The sequence below is a fragment of the Larus michahellis genome, chromosome 10 (genome assembly GCF_964199755.1).
Source record: "Larus michahellis chromosome 10, bLarMic1.1, whole genome shotgun sequence".
Taxonomy (NCBI): Eukaryota; Metazoa; Chordata; class Aves; order Charadriiformes; family Laridae; genus Larus; species Larus michahellis.
This window is the reverse complement of record NC_133905.1, coordinates 18,001,667-18,026,314: the sequence shown is the minus strand read 5'-3', so window position 1 is coordinate 18,026,314 and position 24,648 is coordinate 18,001,667. Positions and strand designations below refer to the sequence as shown.

Genomic DNA, 24,648 nt, shown 5'->3' with positions numbered 1-24,648 from the left:
GTTTACAGTTAAATCAAATAGCATTAATTGCTATATGCTTTAATGTCAGAAGTTTAAAATAGAGATGATGACAAGCATCTATCTCAGGAGAAATAACTGCCTATACCATTAGGGCATGTTTTTAGATTTATGTAGATTTAATGCGTATCTTTTAGGGTACAGATTATGACCATTTTAGCTGTTTAAATTGGCACTGCCACAGTCCTGTTTATCTGCTTTTTTTTCCCACATGCCACAGTCCAATATTTCCACTCTTTTCCTTGGACTGGTCCACATCTGACTCTTCAGGGACCTGTTTCAGAGTGCTAAACCATCAGAAAATTCACCATATGTAGGAAAGTAAATAGTTCTCCAGATCAGTCCCCAGACTTGGGTCTCTAAGGGATTAGGTAAGCGCCAATGCCCAGGGAAGGGAAAAGGGCAAGGAAAGAGCTGAGGCGTGGCTGAGCTGTGCCTTCTGACTGAGCTTTGAGACCTATTGCCCAAAGTCCCTTTTTCTGATTGTTGGCTTGGCTTGAAGCCATTTAAAGATGTTTGAACAGCTTTCAGCCTGCATAAAATCGGCTTTCCACTCAGCAAAAAAAAAAAAAAAATTGGTGCATCTATTACAATTACAGGTAGGTACTTGTAATCATGTCAAATACTAGAATTTATTTCTTTTATTTCTAAGAGCATTCTGGTTTTTCTTGTGTCATCTGCCATTTTAATGTCCTTCTAATGATAAGTGGTCTGTGTGGATGGAAAGATGTGGGCAGTATATTCGCTCTCCTGAAACTTGTCTTTGTCTTATTGACTTCCAAACTGAACCTGTTTTTATTTTAGTTAGTTATGAGACATCTGTGACTGCAGTAACTAAGCTCTTAAAATCAACACATGAGCTTGTTACTTGTGTTATGCTGTGGAGGTGGTCTGCGACTGATCCATTACTGTCGTTTTGAGTTAGGAGATCTGAAATGCCTAAAATTGTTTATCAAGTATTTCTTCTCTGCGTGTGTATATAAGCAATGTATGAAATTATAGTGAAGTCCCCTTTATTTGTTCTTTCCAGTATCAAATCATTTTATTAGTGGCTAACTTTTCTGTATCTTCATTAATGTGATATCTTGACCTTAGCGTGTTGGATTTTTAATCGAGCTATCGTAAGGACTATTAAAAAGCATAGTGTAAATCTGTGTTTCTGTTAATCATGAGAGGCTTCTGGGATAGAGAGAACTAGAGAGCAGATGGAAGGTTATTAGTAATGGCCGTGCAGTGAGGTTAGACCCCATGTAAGAAATCTGTCTGAAAAGGACAAGTTGCATTGGATTGTTTGCTGCCCTCTTCTGTTAAGTATGACTGTTGTTGCTGAAAACCCTCATATTACCATTTCAGTTAAAATTTTTCACTTTGGCCCTAAGAAAACTCCTGTCTTACTTTTCATAAGATTTATTAAAATAATTAAGTAGGGTAGAAGAGGGGACTAAAATACAGTCCTAAGGGGTTGCAAGTGTGTTTAGACTTAGTATTTTGAAGTTAAATGTGGGTGTTTAGCATACATGGGTGGTGAGGTGTCTGCTCGTTGGAAGGTATCAGAGACTTGTGGTATTATATCTGAAGGAGTAAAGTCAAGTCCTCAGTTTTGAGATCAGTGTGATTTCAGTTTGTTTGCAAGTGTGGGAAAACAAACAAGAGCCCCCCTCTCCCTTCCCCCCTGCCCCACCCCCCCAAAAAAAACCCAAACCAAGTCTCTTCTTGTGATTGAGCGATGTTGTTTGTGTTTCTAGAGCCCAAATAATCATTTGTCTCAAGTTAATTCTCACTGTGAGCTCATTTCCCTTCTTAGCTCTATTACTTGATCCCTGGTGATTCATTACTTGAAGCTGTCACAAAAATAGCAGTGTCCTGCTGGTTTTAAAAGCCTCTTCTTTATATGGAGGATAGTTTTTGAGCATAAATGCCTCAAGGAAAGAATGGATACCAAAATATCAGCATTCGTAAATGATTGCTCTTCGTACAGCATAACAGCACTGCACACTGATTTACGAACAAACATGACACTCCCTCAAGGGCTTTTTTATGTCAGAATTTTTAAGTTTATTAAATTTGTCTTCACATTTCCAGGTTTGTATTTGCAGATTCATTACATCAGCAGCTGGATTTTAATAGAAGTGCAGAATCAGTTAGTATATTTGAGTATGTAAAGAGGAGAAAGCAGTCATGATCTGTACCAAAAAGAATGTTCCCGCGTTCTCCTTCCCTTCTTGTCTTAGGCTACTCTAGCTGCTGTGAGTAGAAAACAGGTGACTAAATCCCTCTTGGTGACAATGAACTCTCTTGGCACCTACATCGTGCTGCGCTCTCTTTGCTTGTCTTTGCTTCTCAGATGGCAAAGCTTAGAAATTATATTTGATGCATCTTTTCCCTCTAGCTCTTTGTTTGCAACTTGCAGAGCAACTTACAGGCGTATATGGTAGATAGCACTTACTTTAACAGTTTTTAAAATGTATTTTGGAGTAGTTATGTGAGTTGGCATTTTCGTAAATTTTCTCAGGATGCGAAGAACAGAGGGGGAGTTACAGGATAGAGGAATCACAGGTATTTTGTTCAGGAGCTGTCTATAAATGTGCTTCTACAAAGTGGTTGATGACAGTAGTGTACAGTAGTATAGACTAGTTTTTCATTGCCAGCATTTTCAAAAAATGCTGGTACAGTTGTCATTGAGGATTCAAAATTTTTCAATTTCAGTCTTAATGTGCTTTTCATGCCGTAACAAGATTTCTACTGAATTGCTAGTTTATTCTAGACATGTAATTTATACATGACAGGTATAAAATCAGAATTCAAGAGAGACTGTCAGGCATTAGAAATGAAATTAGAGCTTTATGGCTTCAACATTAACTGTAAAGTTCTAATTTGAGTTTGTGTACTGATTCTTTGAACTTACAAATGTCCCAAATATTCTTGGGAACGCCCGCTGGATGTGGGGATGTTATTAACTTCTACCTTTTCCCCTTGAATTGCATAGGTTATAAAATTCAAGGAAAAAAAATGGTTGGAAAGGATCTCCAGAGGTCATATAATCCACCCTCTTGCTCAAAGCAGGGTTAACTTCAAAGCTAACGTGGGTTGTTCAGGGAGGGTGATCCAGTCCAGTTTTTAATTTATCGGTAGTTTGAGATTTAAGAACTCTTTGAATAAACCTGCTCCAGTGCTTTACCACTCGCATTGTGAAAGCTTTTTTCTTTTTTGTCAGAATTGTATGTTCACCCATCCAGTCTATGTCTATCTCTCCTCAGCTTTTCTACAAGGATGCTATTGGGAGACTGTCAAAAGACTTGGTAAATTCAAAGCAGACAGCGTCACATCCCTGTTCTCCCTGCATGTAATTACAGCTGAGAAATAATTTTGTAGATGCAGTAGGGTACGCAAAAATCCTCACGTAGAATTTAAAATACACAACTTCTAATTTCAGTCATGCGCTAAAAAACCAGCACCCCTCCCCACCAAAACCATCACGGAACAAAATGTTCATTGGTGAATAGCACACAATGTTCTTAATACAGAGTTTCACAAATTTTGGATATACAAAATCTCACATGGCAGAATTGGAATAGATGCAAAATTGCTATAGCTGTCTTTGCTTTTAGGAATTAAATACAGATTTGAAAAGAGCTCAGAATAAACTGGTAAAGTTGCAATGGTAAGTCTTTCTTCAGAGGTTTTCTTTATTTTTTTTCATATTTGCTAGTTAATGAAGAAAGGTAGAGAATGCTAACAAAAGTGTGTAGTATCGAGAATTAAATTTTAGCAATTAATTTCTAATTTAATTCAGGCCTTGTATCTTCAGAAGAATCGTGGTTGCTCAACTTCAAATTGCTGGTGTTTCCCCTTTCAAATTTTTTAACTTTTTTTTTTTTTTTGCAACAGAAGCCATAAACTGTAGCATATAATTGTAAAACTTGAGCATTTTAACCATTTTCCTCTTGGACTATTGAGTGTTGATCACGAGCTCTTACTGTAAAAACTAGTCTAGGAAGTTCTCTTTGGTTTGGGCTCCAGCCTGATTTATCAGTTTCTCTTCGTGGCATTTAAGTAGCAAACAGTAAGTCTCAAGGCTATTACCAAGTATTAATACTGAAAGCCTTTCAGAAATGTTCCAGAAAAGGAAGTAGCAACTATCCATTATGCATTACAAATACGTAAAGGCATCTGAATTTCCATGGCCCATTATTCATCTCCAGGCTGAAAGTTTTAAGCTGCCTTTGAAGAAGTTGCAGAAGACAATTGTGAAGACTAAAGAGCTAACGCCGTCCTCCAAAGCTTCCTTTTGCTTTAACCTCAGCTACAAAGCTTCTTAGGCATACCAGTCCTGTTTCCCCTTTTTTCTTTTTTTTTTTTCCTTGCTTTCATAGACTGTAGTACTCTACGTAAGATTTTGTGTTCAAATATTTGTGGTCTTCATTCTGTCCTGTCAGATAACTTAAAGCACTCAAGTTTTCGCCCTGCCACAATGGGGTGCAGCAGAATTTCAAACCCTTTCAGATTGAAACTGAAATGTGATCTGAATTTTTTGTTCAGTTAAATTTTTCATAGCAGCTCTTGCACCTGTTGCTTCAATGATGATTGGATAGTAATGGTAACTAACTTTGTAGAGAGGATAAATATGTTTAAGGTAGCCTAGGGAGAATGGCAGAAATCATCACATTTCTGCTTAGACTGAAGGGAAAGATGTTTTTCCCCGGCTATGTTTCCATTAAGTTTTCCCTTTTATCAAACTAAATGCTTCATGATAAAGGATGAAAAATAACAATTTGATGAGAAACAAATGTCATGCAACTATATCTGTCTTTCATCAGATTATGTAGAACAGTAAGCATATAACCAGGGACTGCTGAATCGGATAAAGTCCTGTTATATTCTAACTGATGCTTTTGAAAGGTGGGGAAGGAGCAGCGCTAATGAAACTGGAGAAAGCACTTAGGGAGGATATAGGTGCCCTGCCTCTTCATACTGCTTTTCTAAAATGTTTACTGTGAAGTAAAATCAACCCTATGTCTGTATTGTATCTTTCTTGCAGGGGATCCAGTGCAGTGTGGTGCTTGGGTGGGACAGTGTGCTCTCTACATAATGATTATGACATTTGAGAAAACCATCATCATTATAGTGCTTCTTATACCTCAGTGGAAAGAGGTTTGTATTTTTACAGCGTTTTACAGACAAATGAATTTCCGGTGGAAGCTGTGAAGCAACAGACTTCTAATAGTGTTACTTGGTTTGGCTCAAGCATTGTAACTGTCTACAGTCAGTGCCATTTAACTGTGGTAGTGGCTGTTCTTATCTCCTTGTCTGACTGCTCTTGAAGCTAAAAAGTGGTTCTTCCTTTTGTTAAGTCGTTAACCCTTACTTAAAGCTATTTTGTATTCCTTCTTGTAGTATTTTAAAGAATTTTCTTTGCCTGGTCTTGTTGATAGATCTAAACTGTAGAATTTTAGTAATTTGCAATGGATTAGTGAAGCCGTTGCTGATGACCAGATAAATACTTATTTTGACAGAATCTGTGCAACATAATATTCAAAGTGATGGTGCATGGTGTTAGAACTCTGTCTTCTCCTTACTGTGTGTTTCATGAAACACTGGTCTGTTTAAATTTCCTAAAGATGCAACTTAAAAGAAGTTCCTGGGGAGCGCATAGCTCTAAAATGTTCAAGATTATTCTAACGTAGCTCCTCAGACTTCTGTAAACAAAAATGGCAGAGATAAGTTTCTTGCCAGCCCCACCTACTTACCTGGGGTGATTTATAAGCTGTCATGAGTACTTCGCTTTTCTACAAAGCTGTCCTTTTTTTGTTCATACGAATTATTCTGTAGCATTAGCTAGTATGTGAACAACTGCACTTACTAATCCAGTTATGTGCACATGCTGCCATGATCTGAATGTAATCTTTTTCTTTTTCTACAGGTAGCTTTATTGAATCCTATAGAGAACCCCCAGTTGGAGCTGGCTATCGTCATGCTGATAGTTCCCTTCTTTGTTAATGTTAGTACAACTTGCACGCTTCTGTGAGATGTTTACTTGGATATCTTTCTGCCATGTGTTGATTAATTAATGTTAGTCCTTAAAGCACAGTGTGCCTTGATGCTTAATTAATTTTTAAAGGAGAAGGGTGTTAAAGAATGGATAAAATGTCTGGATATGTAGATTTTACAAAGCTGAAATCCATTTGAACTAAGTAACCAGGCTCCAGAGAGGTGCAGAAATGCGTCATAGACCTCTTTGGCCTGATGACTTCAGTACATTGAACAAAATGCTGACATAGAGATTATAAAATTACAATGAAATTTGTTTTAGGAAACAGTTGGTCTAAGGATAGCTGTACTGTGAAGTATCCCGTGTCTGACCATAGTTAATAGTGGCTGACCTATGATGGAGTAGAGGAAAAGGGCAAGTGTGCAATCATCCTTCCCAAAGTATGCTCTTCCAGCAGTCTGGGATTTAGGGACTAGAGCCAGAGAGGTGGTGGAGTCTCCGTCTCTGGAGACATTCAAAACCTGCCTGGACGCGTTCCGGTGCAGCCTGCTCTGGGTGACCCTACTCTGGCAGAGGGGTTGGACTAGATGATCTCCAGAAGTGCCTTCCAACCCCTACCATTCTGTGATTCTTCTACAAAGGACTAAAGTAGCTATGTTCTAGATCATTAATGCAATGTGCAATAAGCCATGTGACTATATGCCTATACCTGTTTGGCCAATCCAGAATTATTGTCAAGTTTTCCTAATTCTATCCAAATACTGACCAAATGAACACATGCTACTCTGAAGAATACTGAACTGTCACTTCCCTCTTCTCTTTAACAGGCATTAATGTTCTGGGTAGTAGATAATTTTCTTATGAAGAAAGGGAAGACAAAAGCTAAACTTGAAGAAAAGGAAGCAGGACAAGATTCAAGAAATGGAAGTAAAGTCCGATACAGGAGAGCAGCATCTCATGAGGAGTCAGAGTCAGAAGTATGTAGAGTTAATTATTGCAACTGATGCAATATCAATCCAGTTCATCCCTCATGACGTTGATTTCATTGTAACACTGTCAACTTAGCTTTGATTGTCTTTGAACAGTAGTTAGTAGCATTTGCAGTTGAAAAACAGTTAAGAAAATGGCATTGTCGCACCACTCATGGTAGTGAATTTCCTTCCAGATGGGCAGGAAGACATAATATATTTAAATGTCACAGGTGAACTGTTACAAATGCTTCTAAAAAAAACTCCACACAGAATACAAAACTAATAGGCAGTTCTCATTGTGAGAGGAAGCTGGTGGAGGCAACTGGCCTGATTTTGGAGAAGTATGTACATCCTTGCCTTAGCATAATTTTATTCTAAATTATACTAAGTGGGCAGTTTTCAGTTCAGGTGGAAGATGAGTGGTATCTCTGAAGGTGAGTTGTTTTAGCTTTAGTTGGTTAATGTAACTTTTCTGTGTTATAGACAGTACTATTTGTATGGGGTTTTCTTTAATGAAATGACTGCCATATTACCAGTGCGGATAGAGAGCTTATATATTCTCTCATTTTAACAGCAAGCTGCCCCCACTGATCTGGAGGTGCTGGAATCACTTCTTTGGGTTTGGAGGCGGTGGTTGTAGTAGAGGTTAATACACATGCATCCTTCTTTGCAATTTACTGGAGGTTCCAGATAGGATGCGTGACGTTGTTTCATAGTCCTGGCAGTAAGTCCAAATTGTGTTCTGTAAGCTCTTTCTTGAGCAAGTAATAAGGTGCTTTGCAAGCATAAAAAAAGAAGTAAAAGGTTAAAAGCAGAATAAAGAAAGAGTGTGACTTTGATCCATGTTACTCAGAAGCTGTAATTTGTTTTTAGATCCTTATTTCAGCAGATGATGAGATGGAGGAATCGGACGCTGAAGAGGACCTGCGTAGACTGACCAACTTAAAGCCCATTAAGAAAAAGAAGCATCGTTTTGGTCTGCCTGTATGACACATTCCTTGACCTGTGTATGTGCAGGTTTCATGCAGAAACTTCAGTCAGTGGGTTTTAATGTTGCAATTGCATCTCCCTTTTCATACAAACTGACTTAAAGGCAAGGTCTACCAACAGAATGCGAATGGTTGGAAGACTTCCAGTTCAGTTGCACTACAGACACACTGACCAATTATGCAAGAATGTCTTTTCATCGTGTGTGAAAAACACAGCGTTGTTAAGGACCAGGCGCTGGGGGGATTTGTATCTGACATTTCAGAGAAGATCGTAGAAAACAGATACAGTAATCTTTCACTTACGGTTACTGATGATACAGTTTAAGATGTTCTGCAAAACGCATCAGAATCAACTAAGTTAAAGGAGTGTGTTTTATTACTAAAACTGGCTTTTGCAGCATAATTCCTAGAGCAGAATAGTTTATGGTTACAAGCTGTAACTTAACGTTATTTTTTTAAGTACAAATGTTTACTTGCTACCAGGTACCTATGAAGCTAATAGGTGGAACAAAGATTTTTTTTTTTTCCAAGGCTCCTCAAATCTATTTGACTATTTTATATTTAAGTTATATTTTCATACAGTTGTATTTAAAGATTCTCTTTGTCAGAGAAAAGGGTGCAGTTCCCTTTTTTGTGCAGAACAGGTCAAAAGATTTGTAGTGAAAAATCTTATTTATCCTCATGTCCTGGTTTAAGACAAAGGGATTGCAAAGGGAAAAGCTCTCTGTCACTGCTGAAGTCACCAAATATCACTAAAAATGCAGTCCTAAGTGTGCTTTTGACCACATAATTTGAAATTACCTTTTTTATTAGGAGGTGGTGTTTGCATATTTGACAAACGTGCACTTTAGTGTATAACAAAAATCTGTTGTGATAGGTTATTCGTGAAATGAATAACGATGGGTGACTCTAATTATTTCTGTTTGTGCAAGTCTCTTGTGCATACCTCTCGAATGACCCAAAAGAGATGGAACATTTCTTCTACTTTTCCTTATATAGGGCCGGCGGTGCTGGACCGTGATCTGATTGAAACAGTTGTGCTACAGTATTGCAAATAATTCTGTCCCTTGGTTTTGTTGGAAAAGCAATCTTCTATTTAATGCATTTAAAAAAAAAAAAAAATCTCCTGATTAATTTCCATAAAGTCTGATTATCCTTTAGTAGTGATTTTAAAAAAACCCGAGAGGTATAATACAGTCATTACTACAGAATTTCTGTGATTTTCAGTGTATGTCTTCTGATAACACATGCTGATCTGAAACCTAGGAGACATGTTTTCAGTGACATCCTTTTGCTTTGCGTATTTTCATAAATGATTGTTTCTGACAGCTTTCCTTAGTTAAACCTTGTGCAGGACAAGGCAATGTGTCAGAGGTGACAACAGACCTTAATTGCAAATCTGTTGTAGTATCTGAACATCGAAAATGTTCCAAGCCTTAAACCTAACAGTTTCATTGGAAAACTGCTCAGAACTTTTTAAGATTTTTTTACATTTTTTATAGATTTACTAGGTCTTAATGTGATTTGTTATCCAGACCACTTAAATGGGGTTCTTGGGCCTTAGTAAATACTGAACTGTGCGCTCCCGTACTTATTTTCACTATTCCAGCATTCCTTTTCACTGCTTGGCTGCCGAGGTGAACACAACGTTCTGAGACTTCAGGTACACCTCAGCATGTCCAGCCGGCTAGAGGGGACATTCTACCAAACCTAATGTTTGTGAGTTTAGTTGAGCCACTGACCTCCGTTACTGTGCACTGAAATGTAATAACTGCAATAAGTTTAAGTACTAGTGTTTCTTAGAATCATAGAATGGTTCGGGTTGGAAGGGACCTTAAAAATCATCTAGTTCCACCCTGCCTGTCCTGGGCAGGGACACCTCCCACTAGAGCAGGTTGCTCTTTTAGACTAAATCTAGAAATGAATGACAACGGAAGCTTGAGTTATTCTGAAATGGGGGAGGTGAGGGGATGGGGAAATGTCCCTAATCAGCGTTGTCTCTGTTCTAGGTTTTTTTGTTTTTTTCATTGATTGTGTGACTTCTCTTGACTATTTACCGCTGGGCAGGCGCATATCTCCAAAAGCACAGTACTTCAAGGAATTCATTTTCATCAACAGAATAGTCTCATACAGCTCACTTTTCCAAAGGGATTTAAGAGCTAGCACTGGCTCTTGTCATAGATGTCAGCATTTATTTTTTTAGCACAGGATTTGTTCTATTTCAGATAGTGAAATAAAGCTATTCAACATGTGCTACATACCACTGCACAGCCATGGCTATCCTCGTCAACCGTCAGAGATAACTGAGCAGCGCACACAAATTTAACTGTACAAGCTTTCATTTTATCTTCCTTTTCCCTTTTCTTCTCCAGTTACTTAAATTATCAAAATTATTTCTAGTTCTAGTCTCATGTTTAATCTGTGAAGTGTCGGTATAAAACTATGGCCTTAATCATGTAAAAATATTTGTTTTGAGCAGACCTCAAACTTACTGACCAAGTACAAAACAGTGTAAAGCACTACGGAGCAGTTTCTTGAAGATGGTTATAGCAAAGCTATATGAATGCCTAATTTTTCATGTCTTAAGTGCTTAAATGTCACTTGGTTTGAGATTTTGATATGCCTAGTGAGATGATGTAGTAAAGCACTATGAGCCAAAGAGACAGGAGTATTTTAAATACCACAGTAGTAACAGGAGGAGCATATCTTCACAGGGGGACAAAAAACATCTCTAACTTTCTCTACTAAGATAAAAATTTTATTCGCTACCTTAGCCAAATAACAAAAATGGGTTTTTTTTCTGTTCATTCTTTGTTATCATGTGAAAGAGATGGAAAATGTAAAATTGGCGGTTTTCTCCTTGCAGAAGGTACAAGTAGGACAGGTGCTCTTGGCTGAAGAGCTTGTATGTGTGAGAAGGAAGTATGTGCCTAGTGCTTCACTATGTCTTACTGGTCGTTGAAATGTATTGGCAGTACAGTCCGAAATAAATCTTTTGTAAAGAGTTGATCCAGTAATAATATTACATTGTGACAACATTTGCATTGTCCTCAAATTGGCACTCAGAATTTATGCCTGGTAAAACTACTTCAGGACAACTCCCAGCAAAGGTTTAATTTGGGCTGTGCTTAAAAAAAAAAAAAGTGATTCTGTTTAATGAAAACAAGCTATGTAGTATAAGCCAAAGTAAGAGAAAGGGATTGTAACTTAGAGAAGAGACACAGAAGTATTGGTGGAGATGAAGTTTACCACAAATGGTCAACCTAAATGTATTAACTGTTTCTAGTATGCGACCTGTGATGCATCTGCATAAAGTTAAAACACCGGTGTTGTCTAATTACATGGTTTTCAAGTTCCGGCTTTAATATGTTCAGGTCCCCTTGTCTTACTTTAAGTAGGTAAATGCTGTATGTTAATGTTGCTAACTAAAATGTACTATAGCTTTTCTTCAGGGAAAACTCAGAAACTGAGTTGCAAATTAAAGCAATGCAAAGTGACGCCCTCTGGCAGGCGTCTGCCCCGGTTCCAGCTGCGCCTGGGGAGGGAGATGTGGGCTCTCGCGCTCTGCTGAGGGCTGAGCATCACAAGGAATTTCTGCCACTGTGCTTGACTAACCCACGTTTGCAACTTTGCTGTGCTTTTTACAGGAGAAACCAGTAATGAAAGCGAGTAAATTCAGCCACATCAAGTCAGAGTAGATCTACAGCATAGGCGTGCAAACTTTTTTAGGTAAAGTTTCCAGTTCAATTACTGAAAATGACTACTATGGTTTTACAAAGTAAAACTGCAGTATCTTTAAAAAAGGGACTCTTTTGTAGGTGTTTTTGTCTTGCGTGGGTATCCGTCTCAAACTGAATGTTGGGTTTGTTTGTAAGTAAATTCAGAGTATAGCCTATGTGAGCAAAACCAACAGCTGTATTCTGCTGCCCTCTGTTTGGACCATATTGTTTAATCAGTGGTGTTACCTTAAACTTTTAAGGGTATCTGATGTAATTACATTGTATAATGGTTTACAATAAAGTTTGACTTATTACAGATTTGTACACTTGTTTTATACTTGTTCTGTTTAAAAGTATGCGTGTTTCAATGTTTGTAATGTGCCGTTGTGGGAAGCGGGTTTTGCTACGGAACTGCAGCTCTAATTTTTTGCACTCTCCTGTGCAATATATATTAATTTCATGTATATTTCATAATATATGAATTTCAGTGCATTCATTTACCTTAGTAGCAAGTCCCATTTCAGTTGGAGGGAACACTGTTAATTAGCGGATTTTGTTTACGACTGTCAGAATGCTTGCAAGCTCTTCTCGGATGTGTTCCCTGAGGGAGGGTTTTTGCCCTCTGCGTGTGCGCATGTGGATAATAACCATCTGTATTTTCATATTGAAAATAAAACCTTCGGTGTGCAATCTGAGAACTCCTGAGATGGCAGAACATTGACCTGAGGCCTTCTGGAGTGTTAAAATGCTTTAACCACGCAGCTGATTATCGCAGCCTGCTTTCGGCTTTTCAAGCAAAGCCAGACCTTTTGGTCGTTGGCAACAAGAACTTGTAAACGTAGAAACTTTTGAATTTCCCTCCAGTGTCCTGCTACTTGGCAGAGGCATGGCCTAATTCAATAACTTATTAACCTTTTTTATCTTCTTTTCCTCTTCTGATTTGCTTGCAGCAGGTAGCAGAAATGCAAGCTGAGGGAAGATGGCTGAGGATCCTGTTGAGAAGTTTGCTGGTGCAGTGCCTTGTATCACAGAACTTGGGCAGTACCTCCTCGGAGAAAGAAAAGGGCCACGGGGGGACGTCTAGTTGTAGAACCAAGTAGCATCTCTCCCCTGTCTCCAGAGGGGGCAACATGCTGGAGATGACCAATGTCTTCCCTGCTTACTTTAGTCTCTGCTACCTTCCAAACCCATGCAAAGGGGACAGGGCGAGCAGTGCTGGTTGTTTTCCGTCTGACGAAGACATCACTCCTACTTGCTCTCTGTGTAGTGCAGACTTGGATCTTAAACTCCAGGGAAGCAGCTTCCTTGATTACCCAAGTGCCTGCAGCAAGCACTTGGCCTTCCCTTATACCCAACAAAGTGAGTGTAACCTAGCTTGGGTTTTTTCTGCTTTGCTGGGCAGAAAGATGCTGTCGTCTTCTCCAGGTTCCCTGGAGGTATGGCAAGGTATCTACCATCAGTTTTCCGGAGTGCTGGAGGAGTGAGACGGGACCGTGGAGGACAGGAGCTGGCTCACTGTGAAGCTGTAACATAACCATGTGCAGGTGATCGATTTTTTTCGTTTTGGTTTTTTTTCAGGCCACACATAGTGAAAGGTTGATACCTTTACGCCAGAATACAGTAGAAATTCTGTTCTTATTGAGCTGCTGTTGCTGTCACCCCTTCTATCTTGGTAGGAGCAGTTTAGTATGTTCTGCTGGGCTGGACCTGCACAGTATCAATCCACTACTACCTCTAACTCCTCCATAATGTTTGCCTGTTACTTACCATCTACTATGCACAAGCAGCCCTGTACCCTCTGCATCCTTAAAGGGAATTCAGGGAATAATCTTCAACATATGAAGCCTGTCAGTCCAGTGAGGGATGTTAGCAGTTTGCTGGAGGAGAAGTCAAATCTTCTGTAAGATCTGTGTCTCCTGGAGATCACAGTGGCCAGACGTGTGCGCGTTCACTACTCCATGGTCATCGCCACACTTTAGCTGCAACCCTTCCATGTTGCAGTGGAATATAAGAGGGTTAACTTGCATTTTTAATAGCCGTTATTAAATAAATGAGCCTATCTTGTGTTCATGTGCCATTTAACAGATCTCAGGACCTCAACCAGGCAAACAGGATTTCTACTCTGAAATGTAAGTAACTGTAGATTTAGATTGGTTTTTTGTAAGGAAAAATTAGCCCACGATCTGTAAGAGGAAATGGTTGTGCTGCTTGTTCAGAATGGGTTTAAGAAATGTGTAATCAAAGAGAACAGAATTGTCCAGGTTATGGGGGATGTCTTAGAAACTTCAGGATATATTGTCTAGCTCTGCAGGTGCCTCACCTCCTACCCCCGAATGGCATGCAAGCCAAAACACAACAAGGTGTTTTGATTTTGTTTGTATAAACTAAAATGCCATGAAAGCATAACTGTTGCTTTTGAGTGAGGAACATGTAGTACAAATTAAATGAAGCAATTTTGAAAGCTGAAGGGAAAAAATAGTTCAGGATTCTAAATATTTGCTTTAAACATGCAGAATTTTATTTCCCTGTTTTAATAGATAGCATCAGAATAGTGACACTTACGGGACCGTATAGAAACTTCTTAGTAGAGAAGGAGAGGTGTTACTTTGTACAACAGAAAAAACCCCTGCTGTTCTTCAGAAACGTTCCCTCTAGTTTACGAAGCTGTGCGTTTAAAATAGAAATTCAACGTAAGGAATGGCTAAGTACATAACATCCAAACTGCTTCTTAACCTACAAATAATTCCCCTGATAGTCATGTAAATGAAAGCATCTTCTCAAGCCTGGAAAGAGTTCAGCTTAAAGGCAAAATGGGCACCCGGAGCCTGTTCACAACCCACAAATCAAATCCTGATCGTATGGCGCTAGTGCTATGCTATTGGTGTCGTGTTTTCATAGTGAAAAATACCTCTTTTATTTTACCTCCTGTGTTTCTCTCTGTAGCCTAAACAAAACACAGGCAGAGCTCGAGAAAAGGCCAGGGCAGATTTCTACCACTACAAGGGTCAATATTTCTAGTAAAAGACGTTTGGAGGTCTGTCACATCTGACTTTCTCGTATTAACACACCTGCCTGGAGTCTTGGTTCTTTGTAGTTGTTGAGTATGATCACAGAAGCTGATTATTTTTTTTTCTGCATGATGCAAAAAAAAAAATAAATTATAAAAGGGAAACAACCTCCCACCCAACACTCTCCCAGTAACAAAAAGTACAATTCATGCTTAGAGTGTATTGTGGGTTTTTTCTACTTAATTAAAAAATTGTTAAAAGTTCTGGAAAAGGTTTTACTACTGTCAACACGTACAGTGGGGAGCGCTGAATTTATTCATGTCTAAGCTATTCCTATGCGGATGACAGGTGAAGTGATTAAACTTACTAATACTGCTGTAAGCAGAAAGTGATTTTACTCTCTCAGTTGTGTAAGAACCAGCGTCAGAGCAAACTCAGCAATAGAACTGAAAGGGTAAAATCATATCCTATTTTATTAACTCTCCAAAATGCACAAAATACTCCTCTGTTAAAGATCCCTGTGCAAAAGTGATTTAGGGCGCAATGTTATGCTTTGGATGTTAGGTTTATATAATGTTTAGAGAATGCATATTTTGTTAAACTGAGAAAGAAACATAAAATATTTTTCTTCTTCCCCCTCCCCCTACAAGAGGATTCAGAGTCAATTTTGTGTCCATAACAAAGTTTTGCCTTTGAAAGTTATAAATAGAGCCCCAGCGGACTCCCCGGGAAATCATTTTGTAGTGGATCGGGCTTCCCCACGGTCCCGCTGCCACAGCTGTCTGCTCTCGTCTGTCCCCAAATCCATCCGTCCCCAGGCACGGGGCGCGGTAAATACTGCAAACCCTAGTCATCGCTAAGAATAAACCTTTCAGCAACAACAGCCTCTCTCAACCTGAATCATCCGGGGTTCTGGTTTGGGAAAATGACCCAGCTCATGACTTCATGTTAGATGCTCTATATAAGTAGAGGAAAAAAACAGGCGTTCACAGAGCTCATCGGCTGGATTTAATCAAAGCCGGGAAACGACCTGGGAAGGGATTACGGCCGAGTGAGCACCGCAGTTATGTCACAGGTATGGAGAGGCTGCTCTCGTTAGAGCAGGGCGCCCGACAAATGTGTTGCTGGTTTAGACAGTTTGCTTGGAATAGCTTGTTAGCAAGTTACTCTCGTTAACCAGTGCATTCGGCTTTTCTGCTCTGACTTGTTTGATTATGTTGAAGTATTTAAATGCTCTGTTTATATATTTTCATAAGTTGTTAGGAGGGATTATTTGATGAAGAGAGGAAAGCAGTTGCCCTCTGCGTGGTTAATTAATTTAGTTTTAAAATGTTCTGTTTTATCATAAATATTTTTACTTCTGTAGGAAGGGGGAAAACCACTCCTCTGGTTTGGGATATTTCACAGAAGGAGCGATTTCTGCTTTTCCAACACGCTTTCTCAGACAACGATTTCAAATTTTGGCAGTTGTTTTGAAAAGGACATGGCTATACTGAAGTGCGCTGCTACGTATAGCTTAATGCAGTAACGTGCAGGAAAACAGAGAGCGTGACTGAAAATTGTATCTTAGGATATAATATTTGAGACTGAAATTTTGTGTTACATGCTTTGACGTTCATTTTGTAATTAATGGTTTGTCTTTACTGTGTTCCCTGATAATCACTGTTTCAAAGCGATCTTAAAATTAGCTCAGGAATGTTGAGGTTTTCACAGAAGTGTTATGTTTTCAACACAAGCTGTGCGTGCCTGGCAGAGTTCTCCTCAGTGTGCTTTACGTGGTGGGTGGGATGGAGAGTAAGGACACGGGGAGGGCACAGTCCTTCGACCACACAGAGTAACTCAGTTCAGCTTATCTTCTTTACTCCGAAGAAAGAGACTTAAAAAAACCAGTCGTACATCTTGTAAAGCAACACTTTCTGACTTGTGACAGGAGGAGATAAAGCGCAGGCTGCACTGCTGGGCCAGCTGGGAATGGCTCCTGGCAAACCCTGCTTATAAATGCACTTGCGTTGGGAGCAATTAGCAGTCGTGCGGCTGCGACGCTGGCAGCTGCTGGTGCTGGCGGGGCCAGGGCTCACCTCTGTGGCTCCCAGTAACCTTTCTGTGTAGCTTCTTAGCTGGGGCCAGCTAATCCACAGCAGCTGTCCTGCTGGAAAATTCACCTGTAACCAAAGCACGAGAGGTTTTATTTTAAAATAACTGGGTGAAATCCAACAGTTCTGCTCAGCCTGGCTGTGTCTTGGTGCATCTCTAGTGCCTCCTTTTCTTACCCTGTCCCCAGGAAGCCCCTTGTCCTGGTGGAAAAAAGCCTCGCAGTTATTGCCTCTTGCCAATAATTGGTGAAGGACGTGAGCAGATTTTGTATTGCTGTTAACAAAACAATGGGTTTTTCCCTTTAAACACAGGGTTTTTTTCCCTTTTCTGTGTTGGTCCCAACACGGGTCTGTGCTGGCTGCCATGGGCAGGGGGGACCATTCCCATCACATGCCAATTCTCATTGCCGACGGACAAGCGAAACCCTGGCTATAGGGATGTTTAGTTAACCAGCTAACCAACCAAAAGCTGCTGTGTATTTCGAAGGGTTTGCTACCACCCTTTCCTCTTGCTTGCTTTGGCCACTCGTAGAGTGTTTTCCCCAGAGGTCCTGTGAACGTTTTGTTTCCCACAACACATGCAAAAGGGATTGACAGCAAGCTATTCTGAGCGTTCCCGGGAATTTACAGCTGGTGGAAAACATGCCGAAGGCTCCAGTGCAGCCAGCCTGCCCCTGCTGAGAGCTGGGCATGCATGGGCTGTCTCTGCAAGCTCCCTGGGACTTGCTGCTCCAGCCATTCGCAGGCCTTTGGGAGATTTGTTTCCCTCTGCAACTGTTTTTAGCTTTACAGGTGGCAGCTAGAAGTGTTTAAGTAGGCTCCACCACTGCCAGAACCCAAATATCAGAAGCCCTGCGTATGTAGTGATGGTCAGAGAAGTTTCTCGTTGATGTTTTGGTGTGCAGATCTGTTAGAGTGGGTCTTTCATTCTTTTTAATCGCATCTCCTGTGCCCCTGCACCCTGACAGAAGGTCTGCCTTGGTGGGACCTTGGCAATCTCTCCTTGAAATAGTAAACTGAAGAGGGAATGTTAATGGTGCCGACTGCTGCTGATTGACGTTGTGTCTGACTTTGAAGTGCTAATTTAAAGGTAGGGATAGGTTGATATGAACTAATGTTGTCCTGATGTTCTTCTAACAAGATAAACTGTAAACAGATTAGTACTTGGATGTTGCAGTACACCACCTGATGATGCATCTGTTTCCATATTGGATTTCCTTCTCCTTCTTTGGGTTCTGAGTCCAGTGTTTCAGATGTGCTCAGTGCATGCTTGTAGACAACCCTGTTGTGTGCTCAGATAATTTTGTTCCCTAAATTTAGGATCGACACCTATGGGTCAACTTTTAAGTTTATCCAACTACATTAAGCCAGACTTCAGAGTCTCTGACCCATTTCCCAAAGCAGTGAGTAGACTGACAAGCGCCACTTAGTAATGAAGGATTTTTCCCTTCCCAAATATTGGATACATTCTTGAATTACCATTTTGTACTTGCAGAATGACCAGGCAGGGTCGGACAGAGAAAATTTTAAAATAATTAAAAAAAAAAAATAAAATTAAGCAAACCACTGTATCTTCCAAAGGCTGTACAATCAGAAGACAATTTCAGAACAGCAATAGTGGCAAGAGATTTTGGGAAGGGCAGTGAAATCATGGTTGTGCAAAGATCTGGAGCATCTGAGTGTACAGTCTCAGAATTGAAATAGGTGTGATATGTATTAGCAACTCTGTATGCTGTAGCCTTGGCGTTAAGGTAGTTTTGTTCCCTACGCTTCTAAACACAAAATACTGATGTGTGGGCAATATGTCCGTTTCTTAGCCAGCACCTGTGAAAAAGAAGCGTCCTCCAGTGAAGGAAGAAGACCTCAAAGGAGCCAGAGGAAACCTGTCCAAAAACCAGGAAATTAAATCCAAAACCTACCAAGTGATGAAGCAGTGTGGTGAGTCTCCTTGATGGAAATGATTAAGCAGTCTTCCAAAGAAAACCATGGATGTAATTGCTCTTTTCAGGTGAAAGAGTGTGCCTCTGAAACAGTAGCCAGCTGTGCACACAGACCCTGGCCTGGCAGTGCAGGGACTTTGCACCCATCATCTTGGTGGCCAAGAGGTGGTAACAGGGCTCTGCTTGGAGCCATCATTCTCCTTGTCTGGACAAAGTGGGAGGGAGAGCCCTGACTTTGCCTTCTCAACCAGGGTTCAAACCAAGCCCTGGAACCAATGTCAACAACTGACCAAGTTGAAGATTGGAGGCTTGGTCATAGACTACAGGATTTCTGGCCTCTTAATTGGATGAATGTGATGTGTTTGAGATGAAGCAGAAACTTGGGGGGGGCGGGGGGGGAATAAAAGGTGAGAGAAGAGTGGCTGCTTGCTCTGAACAGCCCTGGTGTGCTGTCTTTGTGTTGCTTTTCCACCACCAGTGGGAGAGTATTAGGAAAGATGATGAATTTTAACACCTTTTCAGCACAATGGCCTGGACCTCAGTAGTTTCCAAGTTTCTGAAGCACCTGCAGGGATTTGGGACCAGTCAATGGTAGCAACCACCTACAGGTGCTGTCAGCTGTCCCGTGCTTGGGATGGGAGTGCTTTAAGGTTTGGGAAGCTGACCTGGAAAAACTCAAGGTCAGGTTGGATGGGGCTTTGAGCAGCCTGATCCTAGTGGAAGATGTCCCTGCTCATTGCAGGGGGGTTGGACTAGATGGCCTTTAAAGGTCCCTTCCAACCCAATGATTCTAAGTTGATGGACAGATGAAATATTTATCAAATGTGTATATATGTATTTCAGCAGCACTAGTTTTACTCGGCAAATTTGGTGTGCTACTTCACTGATTGCCTCTCCTGGTTTTCTTTTCCAAGAACAAATGGGTTCTGCAGCACCCTCCATATTCAGCCGGGATCGGACGGGGGGCGAAACAGTCTTTGAGAAACCCAAAGAGCCAGCCAAGAGCGTCTTTGGCTGACGGCGGAGCTGGATGTGTCTTGCCCAGATGATTGTTGTAACGTTTTCCGAAATTTCTGCCTCTTACACTAATGTCACTGTAGACCTAAGTAGCTAATTTCTACTCTAAGTCATTAAGTAGGGAATAGACTCATGTCAAAGGGTACAACTTCCGTGTTAATTTTTATTATGTGCTTTCTTTTATTATGTGTTGAATGGTGTTTGCTGTAATGGTTTAATAAAAAAATGCTCGACACAGCTTGGCACACTGTGGTGGCTAACTTCAATGTAGACTTAGATTAATTTTGTGGACACTTTGGCGTTACAAGCTGTGATCTAATCTGTCAAACGCAAAGAATAAACATCCAGAGGACAGAGTTTTGCTGTCAATGCAATTTCTTCACACTGCGCCTTTGCCAAGAGGGAGCTGAGGAGGAGCTGATCGAAGGGGTGTCACAGAAACCTGGAGATTTCACCCAAATCCGTGCGGATGGCAGCGGTGCCCTGGCGAGGCCCCTCAGGGCTGGGGTGTGCACAGGGCGGCAGGCCCCCCTCACGGCCTTCCCCTCGTGGCCTGCCCCTCTTCTCTCTCCTTCATGGCTCTCCTCTCACAGCCTTCCCCTTGTGGCCTGCCTCTCTTCTCCCTCCTTCATGGCTCCCCCCTCACGGCCTTCCCCTTGTGGCCTTCCCCTCGTCTCTCTCCTTCATGGCTCACCATCCCCCCACGGCTGCCCCCTCACGGTCTTCCCCTCATGGCTCTCCCCTCACAGCTCAGGGTGCCTCAGGGCAGCAAGCACCATGTTTTGCCCACAAGCGGCTCTGCCAGGAGGCAAGATGTCAGGCTGTCAGTGTGCCCCAGTGCCGAGGGAGGGCTTTCAGCCCATTCCCCAGTGACTTTTTCCTCATGTGCCATTGGATCAAGTGAGAAGTGGGGTGACGGACCGGCAGCACAGGTGCCATGTCCCTCCTGACATGTCTTCCTGCTGAATGACCCGCTGAGTGTCTCTGTACAACAGCAAACCCACTCTGAGTGGAAGTTGGTTTTTTGCAGCTCTGTTTACATCTTGATTTGCTGCATTAAACATCAAACTTGTTTTCCCACAAGGTTATAAATTGGAGTATTTCCCCCTCAGCTGGATCTTTGTGCTCAAATATGAGTGATCCTCTCATCCCTGAGTCCTCTCCACCCCGAGTCCCTGACAGCATGTCTGGGGATGGTAAGGTAAGTGCTATCTTTATTTAAAGAATTACTTTAATTTTGCACAGGCTAGGCCTGATTAAGAGATTAGAGTGGTATCAATGGTCTCTATGCACTGTGAAGAATATAATCTTTGCCTTTTGTGTCCCAAACACTTGATGGATAAAACAGGGCAACATCCATGAAGCTCCCAGAGAGGCTGCAGAGTGGGATGTGCATAAGGCAGGAGCAATTCCTTTGGGTTTAAGGAGGAGGTTTCCTTAAAAAATTAAAGGTATTGCTGGTGTGTGGCCCTGCCCCATTTTACTCTTTTTCAAAGATTATTATTTGCAGCCAAGATAGTGCCTCCTTTCTCTGCTGGACACTATTTACTCATGAGGCCCAGGCTCCTCACAGGTAACGCAGCACAGCCGTTTCCTCTGAGAAAGGCCCCTTCCAGGGCCTTGAAAATAAAAACAAAACAAAACACGGGGGGGAGTTCCCACCCTGGTAACACTGGAGCTGTCCCCGCATTAGGTTTAACAAATCCTCCTTAATTAATCTGTGATGAGAAGTTGGCAGGATGTAATTAGAAGAATGATGGAGAGGGACAAGTGGAGCAAAATATTATCACTTTCTTTCGTACGACACAAGCAACTGAATATCGCAGATTTCCTAGACTGGGTAGCAGGAGAGGGGGGCTGCTGTGTTTCAGACCCAGCTTTGGGTATGTTGGTGCTGATTTAGCAAAGCACAGAAGCCTCTGTGTCCCACAGACTTGGGGCGCAGATGCAGCAGGGAAACAAAGTTAGTTACCTACCAGAAACTTGGGATTTTGCTAACAGCTTTTATTGCCAGGATGTTCTCAGGCTTAATTATTTGTGATGCTTCCCAGTGTGACAGTAAGTGGTCAGGACCAGGGATTGTTTTTCAGTCTTTTAAGACGGACCTCATCTAAAAAATATGCATCGGAGGTAAAAGCATATCCCTGGGACAAAGTCACTCCCCGTTTGTGACAGCAAGGTCTGAGCTCTCCTGTAGGAATTGTAGGAATCCTCCCCTGTCCCCAGCCTTTCTGCTGTGCTGGAAAAGTTACTAGTTGCTGCAGCAGGACAGGAGATATTTGTAGGTGAGAAGAAGAAATACAAAGCTCCCCAAAGAATTTTTTTTCATTTTTTTCTTCATTCTTGGTAGTAAGTCCAATCATGGAAAACGTGTTTTCTTCCTTTTCCCTCAATTTCATACTGAGAAATAGTGACAAAGAAGTGTCTGAACAAAGCCCCAGGATTTGATTTTTTTAGATCATTTTGCGCTCAAAAGTGTTTATGTTGCGATAGTGGACTTACATCCTTCCTGCAAGGCGATCCAAAGTCATTTCACAGCACATTCATTCCTCAGAGTAAGAAGCACTGGGTGCTGCAGGATTGGTGCCCAGTGTACCAGCAGCAACGGGCACTGGACAACAGTGGGGGTGGCTCTCGCTGGTGGGTAGTACAGGAACGGGGAAGGGTGCTCGAGTCTGGGGTTAGGGCTGAGCATGAGATTTCCCTGTAGCTGCTTAAGCAAGACACACAGGGATGCGTGAGGGATTTCACAGCTTCCCTGGGCGCTGGCTGGCTCCATGCTCCCAGGAGTGGGGCAGAACTGACCGCACAGCCTAAATCTGAGCAGTTAAAGCAGCTTTTTAATGTGCGATTTTACATGTGGGTATTAGAAAACCAATGACAGATAGATACACTTAATTAAAGCTAAAGCTTTGGCTCTTGGGGATCTTAGGCCACTAAGTGTATAAACCTGTGCACTTTAAGGGATTAAAGATTACATGAGTTGTAGAAGTTAATCAAATGTAGAGCAGTTTTAGTTCTTCTCTGTTAAAATATACATATTTCCAGTCCTGCTATAAACAATACAGTATTTGCAAGCAGTATTAACAGTCTGCCTGGAAGAAGTGAAGTTTGTTTTTAAAAAAAGTTACTTAAAGCCCAAGCCTTGTAATACCAGGCTGTGCTCAATAGAATCTTTATGGTGAAGTTCTAAATGTCTCTCGAAACTATTGAGCCCTGCATTAGCACCTCCTTGCAAATCCAAGGCCACTGGAAGCATGCTCTCCACCTGGATGCTTTATCTGTAAAATAGCAATGAAGCAAATGCAGATGCAAGTATTTCCACAGGATCTTTGTGTTAATTTAGGGCAATTAATAGTATCAGCCACCATGGAGTTATAAGGGGGGAAATGCTGTCAAACGCAGTATGAAAAAGTGTTTTTATGTGGACAGACTGCAGGTTTTAGTTGAGAAAGGGCTGTCTGCTATCCTGGAGCTGCCAGCAAAAGGCAGACAGGCAGGGAAATCATGGTGAGAGGGAGTCTTTCCAGACTGCATCTCTCCACAGCGCTGGCTGGTTGGATGTTAACATGCATACCTGTATACATGTGTTCATATAAATACATACAGTAACTGGGGGCTGATGCAGCAGCTGCATATGAGTAAGAGATCCTCTGAACTATAGCCCCGGGGGATGCTATTTTTCCTGTCCTGTTGATATTTTCAAGACTTCAAACATTTTATTTTCTTGCGCTGGGAATGTATGAACAAATGAAGCACACTGAAAGCTTTCCAATAAAACAAGCAAGCCCTGGATGTGTGGCATAGGAAGGGCTCGTGACGGTTTGCTCCCTGACCCCAGTTTCTCACCTTGATTTCCCCCAGCTGAGGAGATGAACTTTTGAAATGGGTTCTGCCTAGGGTCTGTTCACCCCACTGCCTAAAAACCCCAGTTATTTCCCCACAGTGTGTTTAAAATGCTTTGTGGAAGAGGCAGACATCACAACTACTCAGCTGGAGAAGTATCTTTTAAATAATCATGTGAGCTGTGTTGCATTAGGAGACTACCTAAACACCACATGAGTGAGCATGTATTTTAGGAATTATGTTAGTATAACACTATCCATAATTATTTGTGTATAAAATTGGACTTTTAAGAGAATTTATTTTTCCAGGGCTACAAACCAACCCTCGACCGACAAAAACTTCAAAGGAACTGCTGAAAATCCCTGTTGGATGAAAACTATTATGAAATAGGAGGTGAAAAGAGTCGTCCCGCTCGGTTTCCAGGTAAATTCAGGTGCAGAGCTCTCCCAGCACTAACCTTTTGTGCAAACAGCCCCACTGTGCCCACGGGTTAAAGGCAGCTTTGCAGAATCCCTGGCTGAATACATCGCAGCTGTGTGAGGGTCAGACGAGGGCAGAAGTGCTTGGTTTTGGGTGGTTTGTGTCTTCTTTGTACATTTACATACGTGTATGTACAGGCACTGACTCAGCGCCTCTCCTCCTAGGGAATCCAGGCAAGGTCTGATTAATTTGTTTTTACTGTTTAGCTAAAGACAAGCCACAACTGACTCTGCTATTTGACAAACAAGGATTATGGCTTGTCAGAGGAAGCAAGAAGGGATATTTCAAGAGGGCCACTCCGTACTTCTCATGGGCTGGCTGGGCAGGGGGAGCAGGGGGGCACAAGGTTTGAAGAAGTCACCAGCTGTAAAATCTCACGTGAATGTTGCACTTCTTGGCAATTTCCAAATCTCTGAAGTGCTTGAGGTAACATTAAGGCATTAATGATGTGCCCTTTCAAATTATTAGTTGGATATGGTAGAGATTCATGCATCCAAAAATGCAGCTTGTTGCACAGACCAGTTCATCTGCCTGTGGGATTTCACATGCCACAGTAAAATCTAAGTTTAAAAAGAAAA

The 24,648-nt window shown here is 41.4% G+C and overlaps 2 protein-coding genes across 9 annotated transcripts in view; both read left to right on the top strand.

Annotated features, from left to right (window-relative positions):
• STIMATE (STIM activating enhancer) overlaps positions 1 to 15,492 on the top strand; it is a 39,838-nt gene extending 24,346 nt beyond the window's left edge. Inside the window, exons 5-11 of one of the 8 annotated variants that reach the window (XR_012589302.1) lie at positions 5,057 to 5,169; positions 5,939 to 6,016; positions 6,835 to 6,984; positions 7,852 to 7,985; positions 12,637 to 13,230; positions 13,772 to 13,815; positions 15,394 to 15,492. Coding sequence is in view for 3 of the 8 variants with exons in the window: in XM_074602481.1 (XP_074458582.1) it covers positions 5,057 to 5,169; positions 5,939 to 6,016; positions 6,835 to 6,984; positions 7,852 to 7,968 (458 nt within the window). In the remaining 5 variants the exon portion in view is untranslated. Of the gene's footprint in view, positions 1 to 5,056; positions 5,170 to 5,938; positions 6,017 to 6,834; positions 6,985 to 7,552; positions 7,703 to 7,851; positions 12,011 to 12,636 lie in introns of those variants that run through there. The other 7 variants (XR_012589301.1, XR_012589300.1, XR_012589299.1 and 4 more) reach the window with 7 other exon arrangements.
• A 29-nt stretch (positions 15,493 to 15,521) lies between these two features.
• MUSTN1 (musculoskeletal, embryonic nuclear protein 1) lies at positions 15,522 to 20,100 on the top strand. The gene is made up of 3 exons (XM_074602483.1): positions 15,522 to 15,769; positions 18,605 to 18,725; positions 19,642 to 20,100. Exons 1-3 carry the CDS (start codon positions 15,761 to 15,763, stop codon positions 19,743 to 19,745), a joined length of 234 nt encoding a protein of 77 aa, XP_074458584.1. The 5' UTR covers positions 15,522 to 15,760; the 3' UTR covers positions 19,746 to 20,100.
• Positions 20,101 to 24,648: the final 4,548 nt, after the last annotated feature.